At 46.4% G+C, this 21,873-nt stretch overlaps 1 protein-coding gene across 1 annotated transcript in view; it reads left to right on the top strand.

Moving 5' to 3' along the window:
- Positions 1-21,019, top strand: part of shisa9a (shisa family member 9a) — a 316,683-nt gene extending 295,664 nt beyond the window's left edge. Inside the window, exon 4 of the mRNA XM_080206164.1 lies at positions 20,649-21,019. Within this exon, the coding sequence (XP_080062290.1) occupies positions 20,649-21,019 (371 nt within the window). The remainder of the gene's footprint in view (positions 1-20,648) is intronic.
- Positions 21,020-21,873: the final 854 nt, after the last annotated feature.

Raw genomic sequence — 21,873 nt, 5'->3', positions numbered from 1 at the left:
AACCAGGTGGGTTTTTACTCTCAAGGAAGTGAAGCAAAGATTTACCAGTCTGATTCCAGGGATGACGGGACTGATGTATGAGGAGAGGTTGACCAAATTAGGATTGTTTTCACTGGAGTTCAGATGAATGGGAGGGGGAAATCTCACAGAGACTTATAAAATTCTAACAGGACTAGACAGGGTAGATATAGGGAGGAAATTCCCAATGATGGGGAACAAAGAACAAACAAAGAACAAAGAACAACCCAGCACGGAAAACAGGCCCTTCGGCCCAACGAGCCCACGCCGCCCCATCCTCTACACCTATTCTACCCTGCGTGCCTACGAATAGAACCCCTAACTTAGCCAGATTCAGGGGAGAATAGTGTCAATTTGGTAAAACCAATCAGCCTAAGAGCACATCTTTGGGGTGTGGGAGGAAACCGGAGCGCCCGGAGGAAACCCACGCATCCACAGGGAGAATGCGCAAACTCCCACAGACACCGGCCCAAATCCATGTATCTGCACAGCTAGCAGTGCTAGTCACCGAGCTGTTGCGGCGCCCGTCTACCGGTCCAGGATCAAGCACACACACCGACACGAAGTACTAGGCCACTCCCGGAACCTCCAAGAGCAGCCCACGCACGACCCACTGTGTGCATGCCCCTCGTTTGACAACGAGGTGGACCTCCACCTGCGGAATAAAAAGACAAAAACGTTAAATTACAAGTCTGCACTTCCGGTGTCTCCCGAGGCTCTGACCTTATTTAATAACCCCTACTATAACCCTCCATCCTCGTTTCGCTCATGTGTCTGTCTAATTGAAACTTAAACGAGTCCAACGTTCCTGCCTCCACCACCCTACTCGGTAGCGCATTCCATACCCCCACAACTCTCTGCGTAAAGAACCTTTCTCTCACATCCAAATTGTACCTCTCCCCCCTCACCCTTAAATCATGACCTCTCGTATTTGTACCCAGTCTAGGGAGCAGTCTGTCACTATTGACTCTATCTATTCCCTTCAGTATCTTATATACCTCTATCATGTCCCCCCTCAATCTCCGTCTTTCCAAGGAGAAAAGTCCCAATTTCTCCAACCTTTCCTCGTAACCCAGCCCCTCCATGCCAGGCAACATCCTGGTAAACCTCCTCTGCACCCTCTCCAGAGACTCCACGTCCTTCCGGTAGTAAGGTGACCAGAACTGGACGCAGTACTCCAAATGCGGTCTAATCAACGTTCTGTACAACTGAAGCATTAGACGGCAGCTCCTATACTCTATACCTCTTCCTATAAAGGCTAGCATTCCATAAGCCTTCCTCACAACCTTCTCCACTTGTGTCGCAACCTTCATGGACTTATGAACCTGCACTCCCAGGTCCCTCTGTATTTCTATACTCCTAATCGGTCTACCTTTTATCACGTAGCTCCTCTCTGCATTATTCCTTCCAAAATGCATCACCTCGCATTTGTCAGGATTAAATTCCATCTGCCACCTATCTGCCCAATGTACCAACCTATCTATATCCTGTTGTATCACCTGACATTCCACTTCAGTACCCGCCAACCCTGCCATCTTGGTGTCATCCGCAAACTTGCTGATCACACCACCTACGCTCTCTTCCAAGTCATTTATGTATACTACAAAGAGGAGAGGTCCCAGTACTGAGCCCTGCGGCACACCACTGGTCACTGGCCTCCAGCCCGAAAAGGTCCCCTCCACAACTACCCTCTGTCTCCTATTGCCCAGCCAGTTCTCAATCCACCTAGCTACCTGACCTCGTATGCCATGCGCCTTAACCTTTTCTACCAGCCTACCATGAGGGACTTTGTCAAACGCCTTACTGAAATCCATATAGATGACATCAACGGCTCTCCCATCGTCAACCATTTTTGTCACCTCCTCAAAGAATTCTACCAGATTCGTAAGGTAAGACCTCCCTCTAACAAAGCCATGTTGCGTATCCCTAATCAGATCGCAACGCTCCAAATGCTCATACATCCTACCCCTAAGTATTTTTTCCATTAATTTCCCTACCACCGATGTCAAACTCACCGGCCTATAATTTCCAGGGTTATCCCTACTACCTTTTTTAAACAGCGGTACCACATTTGCTACCCTCCAGTCTTCTGGGACCTCACCTGTGCCCATAGAAGAGACAAAGATTTGCGCCAGAGGCCCAGCAATTTCATCTTTCACCTCCCTAAGCAGCCTGGGATAAATACCATCAGGCCCCGGAGCTTTATCCGTCCTTACGCTACCTAAAAGCCCTAGCACTTCCTCCCTCGTAATAGATATTTCCTGCAACTGATTCACAGCTCTCTCCAAGAGACCGCACGACTCCGAACCCCTCTCCTTCGTGAATACCGACGCAAAGTATTCATTCAGGAGCTCCCCCATTCCCTCCGACTCAATACATAACTCCCCACTTTTGTCCCTAAGAGGACCAATTTTCCCTCTAACTACTCTCTTGCTCCTAATATAGGAATAAAATGCCTTTGGATTTTCCTTAATCCTACCAGCCAAAGCCATTTCATGCCCTCTCTTCGCCCTTCTAATTCCCCTTTTTAGCTCCCTCCTACTCTCTCTATATTCCTCCAGCGCACTCTCCGTACCCAGTTGTTCCGACCTAACATACGCCTCCCTCTTCTTCCTGACCAAGTCTTCAATACCCCCTGTAATCCACGGCTCTCTAATCCTACCTTTCCCATCCTTCCGCTTAACCGGAACATACCTCTCCTGCAACATTTTCATTTTGCCTTTAAAAGCCTCCCACTTGCCAACCGTGGACTTGCCAGCTAACAGTCCCTCCCAGTCAGTGTCCTGCAGCTCCCTCCTAATCCGGCTGTAGTTCGCCTTTCCCCAGTTCAGCACACTTCCGTTCGGCCAGCAGTCATCCCTTTCCATTTTTATCCTAAAGTAGACGGACTTGTGGTCACTGTTAGCCACATGTTCGCCTACCTCTACCTCAACCACCTGCCCTGGCTCATTACCCAACACTAAATCCAGTATAGCCCCTCCCCTAGTCGGACTAGTTACATACTGCTCTAAAGACCCTTCCAAAACACATTTCACAAACTCCTCTCCCTCCGTACCCCCAGCTCTAGGCCCCCTCCAATTCACTCCAGGAAGATTAAAGTCACCCACTACAACCACCCTATTCTTCCCGCACCTATCCAAAATGCCCCTGCAACTGCCTTCCTCTACTGACCTCGGGCTGTTGGGTGGCCTATAGTATACCCCTAGCATCGTAATCTCTCCCTTTTTATTCCTCAACTCCACGAACCAGTGGTCACAGTCTGAGGATTCAGGGTAGACCATTTAGGTTGGAGATGAGGAGACATTTCTTCACCCAAAGAGTGGTGAGCCTGTGGAATTCATTACCACAGGAAGTAGTTGATGCCAAAACATTGAATGTATTCAAGAGGCAGCTGGATATAGCACTTGGGGCAAATGGGATCAAAGGTTATGGAAAGAAAGCAGGATTAGGCTATTGAGTTGGGTGATCAGCCATGATCGTAATGAATGGTAGAGCAGGTTCTAAGGGCCAAATGGCCTCCTCCTGCTCCTTTCTTCTCTGTTTCTGACAATGGTTTCATCATTTGACGTTTAATTCCAGATTTTTATTGAATTCAAATTTCACCATCTACCATGGTGGGATTCAATCTGGGCTCTCCAGAGCATTAGTCAGGATTACTAGTCCAGTGACAATATCAGTATGCCACAACCTTCCCTTGTGGTATGGGATCTATTCTGCCAGTGAGACAGGACAGACAGGATCTGGGTTTAATGGGCCCAGTGGAAGTCAGCACCTTGGACAGTGCAGCACTCTCCTACAGTGTAGTGGCGGCTTACACATTGTGCTGAAGTGCCTGGAGGGGGGATTTGAACCCACAGATTTATTTCTTTCGTGCCCTCTTTAGTTCTGTTAGAATTTTATAAGTCTCTATGAGATCACCCCTCCCATTCATTTGAACTCCAGTGAAAACAATCCTAATCTAGTCAATCTCTCCTCATACATCAGTCCCGCCATCCCCAGAATCAGCCTGGTAAACCTTCGCTGCACTCCCTTGAGAGTAAAAACCCATCTGGTTCACAAATGTCCTTTACGGAAGGAAATCTGCCATCCTTGCCTGGTCTGGCCTACATGTGAATCCAGAGCCACAGCAATATGGAGAAGGTAGTCAAGGAGGCAGATGGCATTCTTGGTATTGGTCAGGGTATTGAGCTTAAAAATTGGCAAATCACGTTGCGCCTTTATAGAACCTTAATTAGACTGCACTTGGAATACAGGAATGAATGTGTCACCCACCGAGGCAGGACTAAAATAAAACAGGAAATGCTGGAGAAACCCAGCCGGTCTGGAGGCATGAAGTGTAAGAAAGAAGACCAAGGAAATTTGGCATGTCCACTACAATTCTCACCAACTTTTACAGATACACCACAGAAAGCATTCTTTCTGGTTGTATCTCAGCTTGGTATGGGCTCCTGCTCTGACCAAGACTACAAGAAACTACAAAGAGTTGTGAATGTAGCCCAATCCGTCATGCAAACCAGCCTCCCATCCATTGACTCTGTCTACACTTCCCACTGCTTCGGAAAAGCAGCCAGCATAATTAAGGACCCCACACACCCCGGACATTCTCTCTTCCACCTACTTCCTTCAGGAAAAAGATACAAAAGTCTGAGGTCACGTACCAACTGACTCAAGAACAGCTTCTTCCCTGCTGCCGTCAGACTTTTGAATGAACCTACCTCGCATTAAGTTGATCTTTCTCTACACCCTCGCTATGACTGTAACACTAAATTTCTGCACTCTCTCATTTCCTTCTCTATGAACAGTATGCTTTGTCTGTATAGCGTGCAAGAAACAATACTTTTCACTGTATGTTAATACATGTGACAATAATAAATCAAATCAAAATCAAATTGTTAGAGGAGAGAGAAAAACAGAGTTCATTTTATCGAGTGCAGTGACTTCTTTGGAGCAGCCTGATTGGAGTTGGAAATGAAGGAGACGCAGAGCTTTTAAATACATCAGTCAGTTATTTAGCTTTGTGTTAGCAGCAACCATTACCCCTCAGAGATTATGTGAAATTGGTGTAATTTAAGATCTTGAGGAGATTTGCAGTCCCACGCAGCCCATTACATCCTGGAATATAGCGAGTGCAGAGGTATTGTACGTACAAATTCAACAACCCTGTGGGCTGTGGCTGGGAATCCAGTAACCCACTCCCCCACCTCCTCGTCGGGAATCTAGTCACCACCCGCCCCCCCACCCCCCAATGGGAATCCTGTCACTCCCACCCCTGATGGGAATCCTGTCACCCCCTGACGGGAATCCTGCCACCCTCTCTATGGGAATCTTGTCAACCCCAGAAGGGAATCCAGTCACCCCCCCCCCACCGAGAACTCCCGACACCCCAATGGACAAGTCTCTTCTGAAGGAGACAAATATCCCAACTAACCAAAATGCTGGGAGGTACTTCTAGGGGATTTTCACAGTGACTTCATTGCAGTGTTGAGGTAAGCTTACTTGTGACACTAATAAATAAGATTGTAAAACTTTAAACTTTGATCCCTCTCTCCCACTGTAAATTCAGAGTGTGTGCTCTGGAATGGGGAGGGGGGGGTGATGAGGGGAAACAGGAAATGGGGATGGGAGGGGGTGGGGAAACAGGAAATGGGTGTGGGAGGGGGTGGGGAAACAGGGAACGAGGATGGGGAGGGGATAAGGAAACAGGAAACAGGGATGGGAGGGGATGAGGAAACAGGAAATGGGGATGGGGAGGGCTGAGGAAACAGGGAACGGGGATGGGGAGGGGATGAGGAAACAGGAAATGGGGATGGGGAGGGGGTGAGGAAACAGGAAATGGGGATGGGAGGGGGTGAGGAAACAGGAAATGGGGATGGGAGGGGGTGAGGAAACAGGAAATGGAGATGGGGAGGGGGTGAGGAAACAGGGATGGGGAGGGGGTGGGGAAACAAGAAATAGGGCGGGATATGGAAATGTGGGCAAATCTAGGGGAAGGTTGTGAAACCTTTCAGCCAGAGTGATGTAAATGAGATGTTGTCACGGTGCCAGACAGAGTTCGACGTTGGAGCATTGCAGCTCCTTCCTGAAGGGCAGGCTGCTGCTAATTTACACAGTGCTCCTTCCAACCAATTCATTTGGAGAGGAGAGCTAAACAATAATTTAGCGAATTAGACAGGAGTGACATTGCGGAGAGTGGTTGAACAACCTTTAGCGCTCTTGGCAAGTTCAAAGAGGTTAGGAGCAACAAGGCAGATGAAATGGAACAGAGCCACACAACAAGTGAACATTGGAGCGCTCGATTAAAGGCTAATTAACTGCTGGAGAGAGATTCACATGGAGCCAAGCGTTTCACGTGTACATCCCCACATGCTGTTTCAATCCATTCACTGAAATAGAGCAAAGCTGACCCATGGCAAAAGTATCGCTGAAGAAAAATAGGTTAACAAGTTACTTGTGAGAAAGCCTACCCAGAGGGGCCTGCTCAACATGCAGGAAGAAATTAAAGCAGTGGCAATGTCGGACAAAGCTAAAATTCTGGGATGTTCAGCCGCCTGTTTATATTTACATCCATTCACCCACTGAGATACAGACAAATGGAAAACAATTCCAGCTTCATTTTATTTAACTCTCAATGCATTTGTCCAGATTGTTGCCCAAGGAAATGTAAAGACTTAAAGTTTAAAATTTATTTATTAGTGTCACAAGTAGGTTTACATTAGCGCTGAAATGAAGTTACTGTGAAAATCCCCTAGTCATCACACTCTGGTGCCTGTTTGGGTACACTGAGGGAAAACTTAGCCTGGCCAAAGCACCTAACCAGCACGTCTTTCAGACTGTGGGAGGAAATCCGTGTGCCCAGGGGAAACCCATGCAGACGTGAGGAGAACGTACAAACTCCACACAGACAGTGACCCAAGCCGGGAATCGAGCCCAGGTCCCTGGCACTGTGAGGCAGCAGTGCTAACCACTGTGAAAACACATAATAATGGTAGTGTTGAAAGAATGGAAACTCTTTGCAGACAGGAGGATAGTTGACAGGAACCTGCAGCAACCCTGCATTGAGCAGGTGAAGACTTTGAGTGGGCCTGGATAGGATGCTCTTTCAGAGAGTCTGTGTAGACTTGATGGGCCGACTGGCCTCCTTCTGCGCTGTAGGGATTCTATGGTTCTCTGGATTAACCTTTGACAGGCACGATCTCAGAATTACAAAAGAACAGAATGACTCGGAGTGACTCTGACCTGTGCTGCTGGTTCCATTATTCTTTTCAATTTCTTTGTAATGGCCTTTTGCACCTGTGGAGAATATTGTGAATGGAACAGTGACAGGACAGTAATGACTGGGACAGGAGATAAAGAATGACTTTATTGTCGGTGATTAATTGACAAGACGACAACACTCAGAGTCGAGTGACTCTGTGACCTGTGGGATTGACAGATGGAGCAAATGGTAAGGAGGAGGAAAAGGCATCTTATTACAAGTTATTTTGAAACGCACAGCACGATGACCCAAATGGAGCTGACTTCCATAATTGCAATCCTCGGCTTAATGACACGGAGAAACCATGCAACCCTTTCCAGCCCCGAAGCAAATGGAACAATTTGGAGCAGAAAGTGCTCCTTAAAATCCATTGTAATATGTAGCTATGGGAATGAACCTGCTTCCCACTTGAAATTCATTCTGGAGAGAGTTTCTGGGAACGTGTCCTTGGCTGTAATTGAGAATTGCGACAGCCTCAATATATCTGGCCTGCGTAGCCAGTCAGAGTCTGGTACAGGACGAGATCAATCAAAGTGAATATGAACCATAGAATCATAAAATCCCTACAATGCAAAAGGAGGCCATTTGACCCATTGATTCTGTACCAACTCTCCGAAAAGTATCTTTAACAGACTCAAACCCCCATACCCCCGTAAACCTACACATTTACCATGGCCAATCCACCTAACCTGAAATTTTTAGATACCGAGGGACAACTTCCACCTAATCTATGGATAGTAATGGGCAATTTACCATGGCCAATCCACCTAACCTGCATATCTTTGGACTGAGGAAGGAAACGCAGAGGAAACCCATGCAGACACGGGGAGAACGTGCAAACTCCACACAGACAGTGATCCAAGTCCAGAATTGAACCTGGATCCCTGACACTGTGAGGCAGCAGTGCTAACCACTGTGCCACCATGCCACCCTTTATGGGATGGGAATCTGTGCAAAACAATAGACGGAGACAGTGTGGCTCGCAGGTGCCTCAGTAATGGCAATCCTGTCTCCTCAGGGAGCGAGTGTGAAATAAGAAGCAGAATTGCGGAGATGAAGCAACAAACAATTCACATTTCAAAATTCCTTCACAGTCGGGGGCTTCAGATGGTACGCTGCCCCAACCACCAGCAGCTTGGTGTGATTCATGTGTTGAACTATGAAGGAAGATATGGAGACTGCTCCAAGTGGCAGCACGCATCAAATCCTGCTGTCTTCCAGTAATCCTTACACCAAGAAGATGGAGTGACCAAGAAGTCCCACAGTTCTCATTTTGGCCACTCTGGTGTCCAAAAAGTTATCCCTAATTCGACATTCAGAAAAAATCAATATGAGAGGCTAGCGCACTACTAAATGACAGAAATTAGACTGCGAATGTTATTGGCCAGGATTGCAATGTGCCTCACCTAGGCTCTCGGGAGACTGCATTTGTTCATATTAGGTCCCCGCATGCAAAAGGAACATGTCCAGGCATTGCAGCCTTTTTACACGCATGGGGAACAACTGTTTCTGGGTGCAATCTCTATGGCAACACATTGACCAATCAGGATCAATTTGCCAACCAATCAGGACCCTATACCCACACTGTAAAGGTTTTCATTCCCTTTGAAACTTGGTATCTTGTGTCTGTCCTAGTGAGTGCAAGATGAAAAGCTTCAACAACTTGATGTGTTTTCAGCAATTCTCAATTTCTGGGACTAAATCTTTATTATCCAGTGCACAAAATACTTAGCAGCACAAAGAGCACCCTCGGGAAATAAAGGTAAATAAAGTTCAAACCAGGCACCAGAACATTTACAATAAAGCCCTGCTCACAGAATATCCTTATATTGGATATTAACGCGGAGAACAGTTCCCTGCCAGGGGTTTGACCTTTGCTGCCTGAGCTGGTTTGATTGCTGCAAGAATTCGGAATGTTATAATCCACCTCAGCATTCCTGAATTCGGAGAAAATTCAGCAGGAACACTGCTGTTAATCAGGATTCTGTGACTGAGGGACCTAATAATTTGTTGAAAGTGGTGTTGAAGAGAGACAGCATGGTGAGGAAGGTGTTTAGCACACTGGCCTTCATCAGTTAGGGTATTGAGTATTGGAGTTGGAACATTATGTTCCAGTTGTATAAGTCATTGGTGAGACTGCACTTAGAGTATTGTGCGCAGTTTTGGTCACCCTGTTATAGGAAAGACGTTGATAAACTGGAAAAGGTGCAGAGAAGATTTACCAGGATGTTGCCAGGGTTAGTGGGCCTGAGTTATAGGGAGAGGTCGGCCAGGATAGGTCTTTATTCCTTGGATAGTAGGCAAATAAGGGATGACCCCTAACTGAGGTATATAAAATCATGAGGGGCAGAGATAGGATGAACATACATTGTCTTTTTCCCAGGGAAGGGGAATTGAAAACCAGAGGGCAGAGGTTTAATGTGAGAGGGGAAAGATTTAAAAGGGACCTGAAGGGCAACTTCTTCACACAGAGGGTGGTGTGTGTATGGAATGAACTGCCAGAGAAAGTGGTTGAGGCGGGTACAGTTAGCAACATTTAAAAACCATTTGGATAAGTACACCAACGGGAAAGAATTAGAGAGATATGAGCCAGACGCGGGTAATCGGGACTAGCTGGGAGGGCACCATGGTCAGCATGGACCATTTGGGCTGAAGGGCCTGTTTCCGAGCTGTATTGCTCTCTGACTGTCTGATATTCTGCTGGGAAGTTTGTGTGCCTGGAAATCAAATCTGGACAGAAAAACACTTAGCTGTTTGAAATCTCAATAAAGAATAGTCACATGTGTAACTGGGAATTTACAGAGCTTCACCTGATTACCTAATGTAGGTTTAATAAGTGAGGTGGATTCCATAATAAGATAATGGAAGTCTTCATAGCCCAAGCCCTATTCCCCTGTTTCCTGCTTTCTGATGTCCCCATGTTCTTTGCTGTAACTTCTTTATACAGTGTGAACACAGCAGAAACAAGGCCAGAACTTTCCAAGCCAATTACTGACAGGCTGGGGGACGGGAAGATTGGCAAAATGGCTTGATAAGGCATTGGCTGTTCCTCACCATCTTTCTGCTGCCATTGGCAGACAACATGGCAAATTGGCCACCAGCCTGGGACCCAATGAACCCCCTCAAATGCCCTCTTCACACCTCCATGAGACCACCAGCTAAATGCTTCCCACCAGGAGTTGGGGGCAGGTCCTTCCTTTTGGGCACTCTTTCACCCAGAGAGAGAGAGAGACACCCCAACCCCCAGGGCAATGATACCCCATCTACCTAACACTGCTGGGGTCTACCTGACTGCCCAGACACCAGCTACTGGAGTTTCAAGGTGCCCTCAATGCAACCTCACCCTCCAGGTGTAGCTCCAGCAATGGCCACTGCTCCTAGTGGTGCTGCTGGGCTGCCAGCCCTCTAATTGGCTGGTAGCTCCAGGGTGTAAGGCACCATCATTAGCAGGGGAACTGTCTGTAACGGACCTGGCCACTTCCAGCAGAGTTCTGTGCAGAATCCTGGTGCCTTCTGAAGGGGTGTCACACTAACTCCCCAAAACCCTGCCCAATAATCCCTTCTGATGATTATTCATCAAATATTCATCATTTCAACAAGCGATAATGATTGATCCATTGATCCTGAGTGGGTCCATCACTGCATTGTCCCAGTTGGGACTGGTTGTGTTACTATTTATTTTTATTTTGTGCACGGTTCCTTTACAGCCGACTCCCAGGAGTTATTATACCGTTTAGTTTGAAGCTGTGCCCCCTGTGATGGTGCTGGGTGGAACTATCTGCTGCCAATCACTACCCTCTCCTCAGAGGTGGAAAATTGTCGGGAATTGAGATTTAATTTTCTTTCCCTATGGCCACAAGAAAATTCCGAGCAGGCGCTGACCTTCTGTAATGTTCTTGCATTGTATCTGAATGCAGTGATATCGGCCAGAAGCTGTGCACTGGGGAGGTGGAATGGAGGTAACATTTATACATTCATTTAAAATTTTAAAATTAAAAAAAAATTCATTCATGGGTTTGGGGCATCGCTGGCTAGGCCAGCATTTATTGTCCATCCTCAATTGCCCCTGAGAAGCTGGTGGTGAGCTGCCTTCTTGAACTGCTACAGTCCATGAGGTGTAGGTACTCCCACAGGGCTGTTAGGGAAGGAATCCCAGCATTTTGACCCAATGACTGAAGAATTTTGATTTGGTTTTATTTATTATTGTCACATACATTAACGTACAGTGAAAAGTATTGTTTCTTCCGCGCTAAACAGACAAAATATACTGTTCATAGAGAAAGAAATGAGAGGGTGCAGAATGCAGTGTTACAGTCATAGCTAGGGTGTAGAGGAAGATCAACTTAATGCAAGGTAGATCCATTCAAAAGTCTGACAGCAGCAGGGAAGAAGCTGTTCTTGAGTCAGTTGGTACGTGACCTCAGACTTTTGTATCTTTTTCCTGACAGGAAAAGATGGAAGAGAGAATGTCCGGGTTGCACGGGGTCCTTAATTATACTGGCTGATTTTCCCAGGAAGTGGAAAATATCAATGGATGGGACACTGGTTTGTGTGATGGATTGGGCTACATTCACGACCTTTTGTAGTTCCTTGCGGTCTTGGGCAGAGCAGGAGCCCAGACCAAACTGTGATACAATCAGAAAGAATGCTTTCTGTGGGGCGTCTGTAAAAGTTGGTGAGAGTCATAGTGAAACCAGCCACATTTCCTTGCATTTCAAAACCCAAACATTCCCCCCTCTGTTCAATGAGAGGATGCAGGTGCCATTTAGGATATTCTGATGGAACATTTGATAAGCGGTCTGCGTGGATTTGTCCTCAGATAATCAAAACGCTGAGTGCTCAGCTAAGAGTGTGTCAAAGATTCAGCATAAAATTACTCTACCTCAACAGTTGATGATTGAAAGGGCTGATTTTGTTTTAATAATTCATTGCCGGCTCATTTATTGTGTTTTAACTGTCACATTTCTGAAGGAATACTTTTGAAATAATGTGGAATGCATCTGATTATTTGGATGCAGGCAGCTGGGAGTTTCACTTCCATCGTGAATATCTCACAAGCTGCCATGATTTCAGAGTGGTTTTTTGGCAGACTTGCAAAACTGATTAAATTCTCCAAGAATTCTTCTTTGTAGAAAGTTTCAGCTTTTAAAATTAAAGTGTTAATCTCAGACAAAATCCCAACAATGGTCATAGCAAGTACCCATGCAAGCGGAAAGACACACATTGCGATCTTCTAAGATAAGTGAATAGCAGTGAAGTCTTTGAGAACAACTTGTCAGCGGCACGGTGGCACAGTGTTTAACACTGCTGCCTCACAGTGCCAGGGACCTGGGTTCAATTCCAGCCTCAGGTCATTGTGTGGAGCAGGCATGTTCTCTCCACGTTTGTGTGGATTCCCTCCGGGTGCTCTAGTGTCCTCCCACACTCCAAAGAAGTACAGATGCACCATAGAAAGCATTCTTTCTGGTTGTATCGCAGCTTAGTATGGGCTCCTGCTCTGCCCAAGACCGCAAGGAGCTACAAAAGTTGTGAATGTAGCCCAATCCATCATGCAAACCAGCCTCCCATCCATTGACTCTATCTACACTTCCCGCTGCCTCGACAAAGCCAGCATAATTAAGGACCCCAAACATTCTTCTACCTTCTTCTGTCAGTCTGAGGTCACATACCAACTAACAGCTTCTTCCCTGCTGTCTTCAGACCTTTGAATGGACTTACCTTGCATTAAGTTGATCTTTCTCTACATCTGTAACACTACATTCTGCACTCTGTCCTTTCCTTCTCTATGAATAGTATGTTTTGTCTGTATAGCATGCAAGAAACAATATGTTAATACTTGTGACAATAGTAAATCAAATCAAATCAAATCAAAATGAAAGGTTATCATTGGCCATGATAAATTGCCCCTCAGTGTCAGGGGGATTAGCAGGTTAAATATGTGGGGTTAGGGGGATAGGGCCTGGGTGGGATTGTTATCAGTGCAGGCTCGATGGGCTGAATGGCCTCCTTCTGCACTGTAGGGATTCTATGATACTGATGTTGTGAAAGTGGTGAGAAATCTCCATGGGACAGGAGAATCTGGTGAAGTGGGCTCGAGGGGTTAAACTGCCTACTCCTGCACCTAGCTCTGATGCTCTATCTTCTTCTCAGCCTATTGGCTCCTCCTGATATTGACTGGGAAAGTGAATGAGTTTCTGTTTGGACAATTACTCTTCCAGTCGGACAAATCGAAAAGAGGAGTGTGTGTGTGAAGCACATCCTGGTGGATGAGCTGTGAGAGGTGTGTTGGTAAGGAGCCTGAATGAGCAGTGTTAGTGGTGAATCTCTGCAGTTCCTGAGGGAGGGAGGAGATTCGAACTGATATCCGAGGCGGTCATTCAGGGCGCTACAGGAGGGAGTGCCACACTGCCACAGGTGCCGTGTATAAGATGAGATGTTAACCCAGGTTGCGAGGGTGGGTGGTGGTTGTGGGGGAACACCCCTGGTATCCTGGCCAAAATCTATCCCATAACCAAGCATCAGAAAAATGTGACTCGCTATCACATTGCTGTTCGTGGGATCTTGCTGTGTAAAGATTGGTGGCCGCGTTTACTGCATTACAAATGTAGGAGGTGATACTCCGGCTTCACAATGTCTGGCACAAATTGCGATGATCCCAGAGAATCCTGTGCAGGCCTAAAAATCAGTTTTACACCCAGCACCAAATAGTTTGCAATTCTCCCTGGATCACACTCAGATTCCCCCTGCCCCTCTCTAACAGAGCAGACTGGATCACACCCAGATTCCCCCTGCCCCTCTCTAACACAGCAGACTGGATCACACCCAGATTCCCCCTGCCCCTCTCTAACAGAGCAGACTGGATCACACCCAGATTCCCCCTGCCCCTCTCTAACAGAGCAGACTGGATCACACCCAGATTCCCCCTGCCCCTCTCTAACAGAGCAGACTGGATCACACCCAGATTCCCCCTGCCCCTCTCTAACACAGCAGACTGGATCACACCCAGATCCCCCCTGCCCCTCTCTAACAGAGCAGACTGGATCACACCCAGATTCCCCCTGCCCCTCTCTAACAGAGCAGACTGGATCACACCCAGATTCCCCCTGCCCCTCTCTAACAGAGCAGACTGGATCACACCCAGATTCCCCCTGCCCCTCTCTAACACAGCAGACTGGATCACACCCAGATCCCCCTGCCCCTCTCTAACACAGCAGACTGGATCACACCCAGATCCCCCTGCCCCTCTCTAACACAGCAGACTGGATCACACCCAGATTCCCCCTGCCCCTCTCTAACACAGCAGACTGGATCACACCCAGATTCCCCCCTGCCCCTCTCTGACACAGCAGACTGGATCACACCCAGATTCCCCCTGCCCCTCTCTAACACAGCAGACTGGATCACACCCAGATTCCCCCTGCCCCTCTCTAACACAGCAGACTGGATCACACCCAGATTCCCCTGCCCCTCTCTAACACAGCAGACTGGATCACACCCAGATTCCCCCTGCCCCTCTCTAACACAGCAGACTGGATCACACCCAGATTCCCCCTGCCCCTCTCTAACACAGCAGACTGGATCACACCCAGATTCCCCTGCCCCTCTGTAACACAGCAGACTGGATCACACTCAGATTCCCCCTGCCCCTCTCTAACACAGCAGACTGGATCACACTCTGAAAGGCCATTGGCATGTTTAAATTAGTATTTAAATATGCAGGACCCCTTTGATTTCCACCTTACAGAATCTACTGGCCTGTGGGCACGGTGCGAGACTGGTGAGCATCATAACTTGTCTCCATAAGCAGTGTGATGACCATGCCGGGGTCTTGGAGGCCATTGTAGCTGCTGGGTGGTCGGGAGATTGGCCGGTCAGTTTTCATCTGACAATGCCCACTGGACTCTGATGTACATGACAGTACAATCAGGGTAGCCCAGTCACTCATTGTAACACATCAAAGAGTGTTAACAAGCTGTATTAGTTCTTCATCGAACTTGGGATGAATTGTATATGGCACCATTCTTGCTTTGAAACTTTTTGGTTGACTATTCGACTTTATCTTGAGTTTCATTTCACCTCTGTTCATTGAGCCAAATAACTCTTTGAATACACTCCTGTACTTATCCAGAAAGTGCTCTAGGTCTGTTTTGGCATCAGCCAATCTGTTGACAGCACTCCAGTTAAATCCTGTTGTCATCTCCAACCACAATCTCCCAAATAGAGCTGGAAAATTATATGTACCAATGAAGAGGCAGTTCTGCTGTTTGTCCCCTCCACTCTACGTTGACCATGATGTCATCTTTCAACAGCACAATCTCTGCCACGTATGACCTTAAAATCATATCAACTGGTTTTAACGGAAAATGCTTCAGCTTTTGTTGGTGTGTAGTCTGAGGAATTAAAGATACAGCAGCACAAATATCAACTTCCATCCTAATAGACTATTCACTTAGAATCACCCAGAATCCATGTGATCCACCCTGTATGGATAAGGCCTTCACTTGGAGCTCTTGATCATATTTCGGGACAATTTCTTCTTCACAATCATAATCCTTTTCTCCAAGTTCTAAATTCTTTTGTAGATTGAAACTTGTTCTTCTTCTCAAAGGTACCCAGATTCTTCTTCTGAATATTCTTCTCAGGGGAAGCTGATCTGGACAAACAGGATTTTTCAGTGTGATCCATTTTGCCACAATTTTTGCTTTAACGATCCTTGTTCCAGCAGCCACTCACTGAATGGCCCATTTTGGCACATCTCTGACATGCTTGTTGCTGCCTCGACTTCTTGTGGGCGGTTCCCAACTTGTGAATCTTCATTCCTGCCCCAGATTGTGGAGCCTCTTTAGCAGCCAGCTCTGTCGACACTGCGATTTCTACTGCTGTCTCCAAAGTCAAAGCATGTTCAGAGAGCGATCTTCTTTGGACAGCCTCATTTTGGAGATCACAAACTAGACAACCTCAAAGGGAATCTTCTAAGGACTCATCAATCTGACAACGTGGTGCCAGCCTTTTTAAGCTTGCCACAGACTGAGCAATGCTTTAGTCTTCCATTTGATTCTTTCAATGAGTGGATCCTGAACTGTTCAGCAATGATCAGTGGCTTTGAGAGAGTAATGCTCTTCAAAGATCCTTGTTAAGTCATCGTAGGTTTGAGTTCCTGGCTTTGCTGCATGAACCAAGCTCTGGAGCAAATTAAAAGTTTTATTTCCTACAGGACTGAAAAAAGCTGATCTAAGCAACTTGTTAGGAGTTTTATTCACTTGTACAAAGTACTGAAGGCACACTGCACAGGAACTTCATGATTTGCTGCCACCTTTGAAAGCCCCTTGGACTCTAATTAACCCGTCATTTACCTTACAGGCACTAGCAACTCGAAGCTGCACAGTACTTTTTTACTGTCTTCCCAGAACTCCACTTTTTATCCTGGACTTGATGTTTTATTTCAATCAGCCCCAGTCATACACAAAGCATTGCTTCTTTTTAAATATGCAAGATACTATCCAGAATCTCACCCTTCTCTGACCGTAACTGCTGCCCTCCACTCTTTCAAAAAAACACTGAGAGCATTTTACTTACTCGTCTTCCTGCACTGGCACTTCAATCTTTACCCTTGTTGTTGCTTCACCCCAGCTTTCTAATATTCCAGGTGTGAGGGCCCAGAATGATTTTTCTCTTAGAGTCTTTTCTCAATGTCCTCAATGAAACAAATGGTCACACGTGTAGATTCAAATTGACACACTACAGGTTTATTGAAGAGCTGCTCTCTGCATTGGGCAGAATACAAAACTGGAAATTAGAAAGCAGCCTCTGTAAGCACCCTGATGACATCACCATCAAATCATGTGATTAGCTCTTAAAGCAACCTGCAAACCTTTTAAATATATAACACTTGTCTTGTGAGGTTATCACATTTCCTGTGATGTTTTTCCATTTTAGTGAATAGTGAATAATAAAAAAATTTAAATAAATACAAGATTCTGTTCACTGTATTTCCTTCCTTAACTGTCTTGTTGGCACCTTTGGGATGTAACAACAGCATTAATGAGGAAGGCAATGTAAAGATTCAGAGACGGCTGTTTCTCTGAACCAGAATTTCCCAAACTGGGTTACGGGGCCCTGGAATTCAGCAGGACTCATCCTGGAATCCCACCCCCCAACTCCCACTTCCAATTCATCCAACTGGGGGGACATTTTCATATTCCACTGACTTCTGATAGACGCACCAGTCAGCCTGTCAGCAATCAATGCACTGAGAAGCTGGCCTCAGATTGGACGAGCTGAAAATACTGGTAAAGTCAATTGAAACTCACAGCAAGGCCAAGAACAAAGGTAACAGGATGGCGAAGCAATGTAGGTTACATCCAAGAAGCGCGAGAGAGTGGGACCACAAGGTCCGAGAGAGTCCAGGACCATAGAACAGGGAAAGATGTGTGTGTGTCTGTGTGTGTGTGTATCTGTGTGCATGTGTGTATGTGGTGAGTGATTTGATTTGATTTATTATTGTCACGTATTAACATACAGTGAAAAGTATTATTTCTTGCGCACTATACACACAAAACATACCGTACATAGAGAAGGAAATGAGAGAGTGCAGAATGTAGTGTTACAGTCATAGCTAGGGTATAGAGAAAGATCAACTTAGTGTCTGATGGCAGCAGGGAAGAAGCTGTTTTTGAGTCAGTTGATATGTGATTGCAGATTTTTGTATCTTTTTCACAACCATGTGTGTGTGAGCATGTATGTGTGTGTGTGAGAGAGAGGTGAGTGTGTGTGTGAGAGAGAGGTGTGTGTGTGTGAGAGAGGGGTGTGTGTGTGTGAGAGAGGGGTGAGTGTGTCAGAGAGAGGTGTGTGTGTGTGAGAGAGGGGTGTGTGTGTGTGAGAGAGAGGTGAGTGTGTGTGAGAGAGAGGTGAGTGTGTGTGTGAGAGAGGGGTGTGTGTGTGTGAGAGAGGGGTGAGTGTGTGAGAGAGGGGTGAGTGTGTGAGAGAGAGGTGAGTGTGTGTGTGAGAGAGAGGTGAGTGTGTGTGTGAGAGAGAGGTGAGTGTGTGAGAGAGGGGTGAGTGTGTCAGTGTGTGAGAGAGAATTGAGTGTGGGAGCAATGAGGATCCAGCAGCGCTCCCAGAATTATCTGAATGTGTGAGCCAAAGATCAACATCACTCCTTGCATCAAACATTTAAAAAATGAAGATAAGACATGGAAATATTTATTGAATGAGATAATTTTCAACAAAATACACATATAAGAAACAGGAAAAACTTTTATTTTGTGTTTTTATGCATTAATATGTGATTGCTTTTTGTGGTTTAACTCTTCATTCTGGAAAGAATGTTTCTCCGAGATTCCATCAGTGTAGTGGGAGGTTGGAAAGGTTCCATGGCTGGAAAAGTTTGGGAAGCCCTGCTGTAAACAGTCAGGAAGGTGCAAGAGAATGTTGGAGCAGCATTGACTCTGTGACTCTAGTGTCTGGAATTGAGAATGGGTGGCAGGTTTCACAGGTGTGTGGGCTGACAGAGGGTAAACTGATACAGGCGATGAATCATGTCGCTCCATTTGTCAGACAGTGCAGTGCAAATTCACATGGGCTGCAACATTGGAGATGGATTCAGTCAGCTTCCTGTAATGTTTGAGGCTAGTGTCATTGGAAATGGGATGTGGCAGGCTCTTGTCAGGGTAAGGGCTCAATCTCAGGCTAAAGGGACAATGAGGAGGAATTTCTACAGCCAGAGGGTGGTGAATCTGTGGAATTCATTGCCTCAGAAGGCTGTGGAGGTCAGGTCGTTGAGTCCATTTAAGATTGAGATAGATAGGTTCTTGATTAATAAGGGGATCAGGGGTTACGGGGAAAAGGCAGGAGAATGGGGGATGAGAAAGATATCAGCCATGATTGAATGGCCGTGCAGACTCGATGGGCTGAGTGGCCTAATTTCTGCCCCTGTGTCTTATGCTCTTATGGTCTAAGGCTGTGGAATATTACCACGGGAATGTTTCTGCTCTGCCTCCAGCCCACGTTTAGCTCAGAGTGTGTGATGCTGTCACTTGGCATAAAAGATGAAAAATAGTTACAATCCGATGTACATCATCAGGGAAAACAGGATCGATCATTAAATAGAACCTCCCCACACTTCACATTGGTTTCCAAGTGCACTGTGAGGCAGCATTGATTTTGTCAGTAATGCTGTAATGATGCTCACAATGTGTGTATTTTACGTTGAAGGAATCCCAACAGCCAAGAGGAATACTTAAACACACTTCCAACCCTCTAGGTAGAACCAACAGCTCAGAGCTTGAGAGGCAGTAACAAACAGGTCTGGCTGCCTGAAGCAGCACTAACTGCCTCACACTGGCTATTGAGGTGTTAGAGCGTACATGTGGAGCAGCTGCCTAGCAACACTTCTGCCAGATGTGCCTTTGAAGCACTGACATGTTTCAGATTAAAAATCTGTTTACCATCAAAGGACTCTTGACACCATTATTTAGTTCTATAAGCTTTGAATGGTCTGTTCCAAATGTTTCTCACCATCATTCCAATGCTTTAGTACATCAAATTCCCAATTACTCTTTGTGTAATTTGGTTCTATGTTTATATGTTTGACAATTAAAACCCATTATATATACCTTTCTACAGGATAGACAGGTTAGCTATTTACTCAATACGTGTGTCTCCCACCTTGAGTTTATTTATTTGTGGGATATGGGCATCGCTGGCTGGCCAGCATGTATTGTCCATCCCTAGTTGCAGTTGAGAGTAAAGCACATTGCTGTGGCTCGATGGGGAGAATGGCTTCCTTCTGCACTGTAGGGATTCTAAGATTCTAAGTGTTCACAGCGAGAAGATGCATTCCCTTCCCATGAAATATATAAAAATAAAAGATTTTGGTGGAGTTAGAGGCAGAAGAAATGTATGCAGAATCACCTTTCTAGTCTCCTTCTCGGGTGGGATGGTCTCACAGTGGTTATCACTGCTGCCTCGCAGCGCCAGGGACCCGGGTTCAATTCCAGCCTCGGGTCACTGTCTGTGTGGAATTTGCAGGTTCTCCCCGTGTCTGCACGAGTTTACTCTGGTTTCCTCCCATAGTCTGAAAGACGTGCTGATCAGGTGGATGGGCCGGGCTAAATTCAGTGTTCCTGAACAGGCACCGGAGTGTGGCGACTCAGGGACTGGCCCTGCTAAATTGCCCCTGAGTGTTAGATGAATGGTGAGTGTGTGGGGTTATGGGTAAAATGCTCTGTCAAAGAGTCAGTATAAACGCGTGTGGCTGAATGGCCTCCTTCCACACTGTAGTGATTTCAGAATCGTATTGACGTGACAGTTCAAATGTAGCTGTTTAGATCACGTGATAAATTCTGATCTCTCTTTTCTCTTTAATGTTCCTCAGCTGAAAAGGCAAACGACGATTTCTTCGCCAAGAGGCAGCATTTTGCCGAACTCGCGGCGAAGGGCACTCTCCCACTGCACCCGGTCCAGATGCCGATGGACCTGGACGCTGGAGCTCACAGCTCTGCCACCTACCCCAAGCTGACAGGGCAGAGGAACAAAATGACCAAGATGCACACACATCCGCTGGTCTTCGATGCAGACTACAAAACCTGGGACACAAACGACACGGCCATCCGGCGACAAGCCTACGCCAACAAGAGGCCCTGCACCGTGGGCCCGCTGGCAGACAAAACCAGCCCTCAGCCTCAGCATTACCTGACGCAGCAGCCATACTTCGTAACCAACAGCAAAACCGAAGTGACAGTGTGATGATCAGCTTTTGTTTTTAAGAAAAGAGAACTACCTGACTGAGAACTGAAGTATTTTGGACTGGAGCTGCATTCTTCGTTCGTGCAGCAGGGTCTTGGAGCTGGGGTCTGAATAACGAGCAATACACACGGAGGTTTAATAACAGCGGACATTCTGTTCACGTTTCAAAAAAAACACCACATACTCAAAAAATAACAAAAAAAATGTGATTTTCTTTAGAAACAGATGATCAGTATCACACTCTGCAGGAACAGAACTCAGTTTTCAGTCACCGAAAGAGATTGGGACTTGTGTCTATACAATGGTTACACACAATGGGGGAAACATGGGTTTCCATAGCTTTATAACTTTTTCAACACGTTTGGCAGAGGAAGCGCTGGGGATAAAGCAGACGACAGAGAGTGATTTGTGTAAGCTTGTAACGCTCGGCTGCCCTCCATCTCACTACGGGAAGACTGGGTAACGTAGGCTGTGCCTTCACTGTGGAGAAGGATGCCATTGGCTTTGCAGAGTGGTCGGTAATCCCGCATTCTCCCAGCTTCCCTCTTCCAATCTCTGCTGGCGTTGCGTTCTGCACTCTGCGACTGGAAAGACTCCTCCAACAGGACGAGACGCCATAATTGGGATCCACCCCCCCCCTACCTGTGAAGTGGATCTCGTTGGGCTTTTGCTCTCAATTTAAATGACGTGAAGGCCTCTCTCAGAAGACCCTGGGTGGGGGGGGGGAGAGAGGATGAAAAGCAGAAAATAAAAGAGGGAAAGGAAATAAAACAATCACTGCGTTTTATCTGAAAGGAATCAGAAACCTTGTTTGACTCCTTATGCCAATTTTTCTATTGAATATAGAGAAGCAA

The sequence above is a fragment of the Carcharhinus amblyrhynchos genome, chromosome 18 (assembly GCF_965287045.1).
Source record: "Carcharhinus amblyrhynchos chromosome 18, sCarAmb.v2.hapA, whole genome shotgun sequence".
NCBI lineage: Eukaryota > Metazoa > Chordata > Chondrichthyes > Carcharhiniformes > Carcharhinidae > Carcharhinus > Carcharhinus amblyrhynchos.
The sequence above is the reverse complement of the archived record's forward strand: the minus strand, read 5'-3'. Positions and strand labels throughout refer to the sequence as shown.